The sequence below is a fragment of the Penaeus monodon genome, chromosome 10 (assembly GCF_015228065.2).
Source record: "Penaeus monodon isolate SGIC_2016 chromosome 10, NSTDA_Pmon_1, whole genome shotgun sequence".
In the NCBI taxonomy this organism is placed as follows: Eukaryota; Metazoa; Arthropoda; class Malacostraca; order Decapoda; family Penaeidae; genus Penaeus; species Penaeus monodon.
The window spans coordinates 37,085,819-37,088,318 of record NC_051395.1 but is presented as its reverse complement, the minus strand read 5'-3'; the positions used below and the strand labels follow the sequence as shown (position 1 = coordinate 37,088,318).

At 46.4% G+C, this 2,500-nt stretch overlaps 1 protein-coding gene across 1 annotated transcript in view; it reads left to right on the top strand.

Annotated features, from left to right (window-relative positions):
* Positions 1 to 2,500, top strand: part of LOC119578032 (irregular chiasm C-roughest protein-like) — a 51,028-nt gene that overhangs the window by 31,956 nt on the left and 16,572 nt on the right. Inside the window, exons 2-4 of the mRNA XM_037925746.1 lie at positions 542 to 815; positions 1,909 to 2,138; positions 2,263 to 2,451. Coding sequence (XP_037781674.1) covers positions 542 to 815; positions 1,909 to 2,138; positions 2,263 to 2,451 — 693 coding nt within the window. The remainder of the gene's footprint in view (positions 1 to 541; positions 816 to 1,908; positions 2,139 to 2,262; positions 2,452 to 2,500) is intronic.

The following is a 2,500-nucleotide window of genomic DNA, read 5'->3' as shown; positions in this document are numbered from 1 at the left end:
TTATTTAAGGATGATATTTATTTCTGCAGCAGATCGTTATTTACCCGGCGCAGAGAATGGCGATGTGTCCGGCGGGCAGAGTGTGCGGGGAGGAGAGCTAAAAGGTGGATATCCTTTGAGGGGGGGGGGATTTCCTTTAAGGAGGATTTCCAATTTTGGTGGGGATTTTTTTTTTGGGGGGAGTGGGGGGGTTAAAAGGATAAGGCGTGGGAATCTTCGCTCCTTCATGATGGACTGGTAGCAATAACACAATTGCAGAGGACGCTCTGGTACAATATGCAATGGTTATGTTACATGTGTCTTACTATTTTACATTTGTTACACATACTCTTTGACTCAGGGGTGCCCCCACCCCTCTCTATCTCTTTCTTTCATATATATGCACGCTCGCACGCACCCACACACACAGACGCATGCACACAAGTGCTTTTATATTAATGTACCTATCCCGTTGAATTCCTGCGTTGTGAGCATGAGAGCAGGAACGCCACCTGACATGATTTCCGAGGTGTTGCGTCTGACATGACTGTCTGCGTTGCAGATGCGAGGCGGTGGGTGGCAGCCGGGCTGGTGCTGGCGGCTGGCCTGGTGGAGTCTGCTGCTGCTGTGCGAGGCGGCCGACCCGCGGTTCGAGCAGAGGTTCGCCAACGAGCCGTCGCCACAGACCGCCGTCATCGGCTCGACGGTCGTGCTGCCTTGCCGGATCATCAACAAGGTCGGAGTACTCCAGTGGACGCGCGACGACTTCGGCCTCGGCAACGAGAGGGAGCTGTACGCCTTCAAGCGGTACCGCATGATTGGCTCCGACGAGGAAGGTAAGAACACTCGAGGTCCTCCTCGGCCTCGCTCACTGCCCTCCGCGGCTTTGCTCAAGCGAAGCTATGGAATGCGCAATACTGAGAATCAATCATTTTCTATTAATAGAGAATTGCATCTGCTGTGTGCCATTTATGTGCGATCAAGTTTTACCTGTTACGTCCTTCTATAAAGAGAAGGGCATGCTCATACCCAAATGCTAATATAATACTATACCTAATATTCGCAGAAGAAATAAAGCGCATACACTCTAGTACAAGCGGTTATTGTGTCAGCTTGAGGAGCAATGAGCGGTTTTCAAAATATTCTTATCAAATTTGCAGCAACTCAGGCAATAAATTATTGGTTGAGATGTAATGATTTTGCTGAGAAACACAGTTACTTCGTCAATACACTACTGGTACACTAAAGCGATGAGTTTGTCGCGTCGCTGAGCACTGTATTCAGCGGAAGGATTGAGACTAAAATTACGATGGGTATTATATTTGATATTGCATTTGTTCTCATGATATGTGTGCATTGTCTTGCATACGTACATTAACTTAGTAAAATCCACATATTCGATATACAGTTTCATTTGTATATAGTTTTCCTCTTTAAAGTGTAGCCATTTGTGTCTTCTATCTTGAGAATTTTAGCTTGTAGATTAGATAATTCCATGATTATTTTAAAAGCCAGGAAAACATTAGGGCAATATGTATGTAATTAACTATACTCAGTGTGGATGTATTTACATAGGGCAGCACGCTACCGATCATTAGATCAGTGATAAACAAAGCATTAATTGGAGTTTATTCATGAAAAACTGTTTTAGTCGATAATCATTGGCTACATATGATGCGGTGCAGAAGTTTGAAGAATCGCGGTTAGCTTATTCATTCCATCTTTGAGTGTGCCTTAGTATAAAGTCATAGATATGCAATTGAAAACGCATCTATAGCCACTTGTAATTAAATATTCTTTAACGTTTTATAGAAGTATCAATGTGCTTGTGCATTAAATTGCCAGGACATTTATCAGGCATGTGTAATGACTTTCGGTTCTATATTATAACTAATACAAACTAATGTTTTTCTTCACCACGTGACGCAGGAGACTACAGCCTTCGAATTAGCCCCGTGACCCTCGAGGATGACTCCTACTTCCAGTGCCAGGTCACAGGGTGGAAGGACGTCCCTGGAGTGAGGTCCCAGACGGCCAAGTTGACGGTGTATGTCCCTCCTGAGCGCCCGGAAATTACCCAGGGTTCCGTCGTGACTACCACCGCCGGCGCCGCTGTCCAGCTGGAGTGCGTCTCCCGAGGAGGCAAACCGGCTGCTGAGGTAGGATCCAGGACTCCACGTTGTTTTTAACAGCAAGCTTCAAATAACTTATCAAGTACAAGAAACTTTTGTTTATAAGAATCGACATGAAGTGCAGGATAGACTAGAACCTTTTCCCCCTCAGATCCAGTGGCTGGACGGGTCGGGACGCGTCGTGACGGAGGGCATCCAGTATGAAACCGAGATGATGAAGGACGGCCACCGCATGAATGCCAAATCGACGCTGAGCTTCTTGGCTTCACGGGAGCACCACAACACCGTCTTCACGTGCACGGCCTCCAACCCTGCTCTTCACCAGGCTTTCAGGACGCAGGTACGCGAATGAAACCATTCACTCTAGGAAATCATTAGTTAGCAGATTG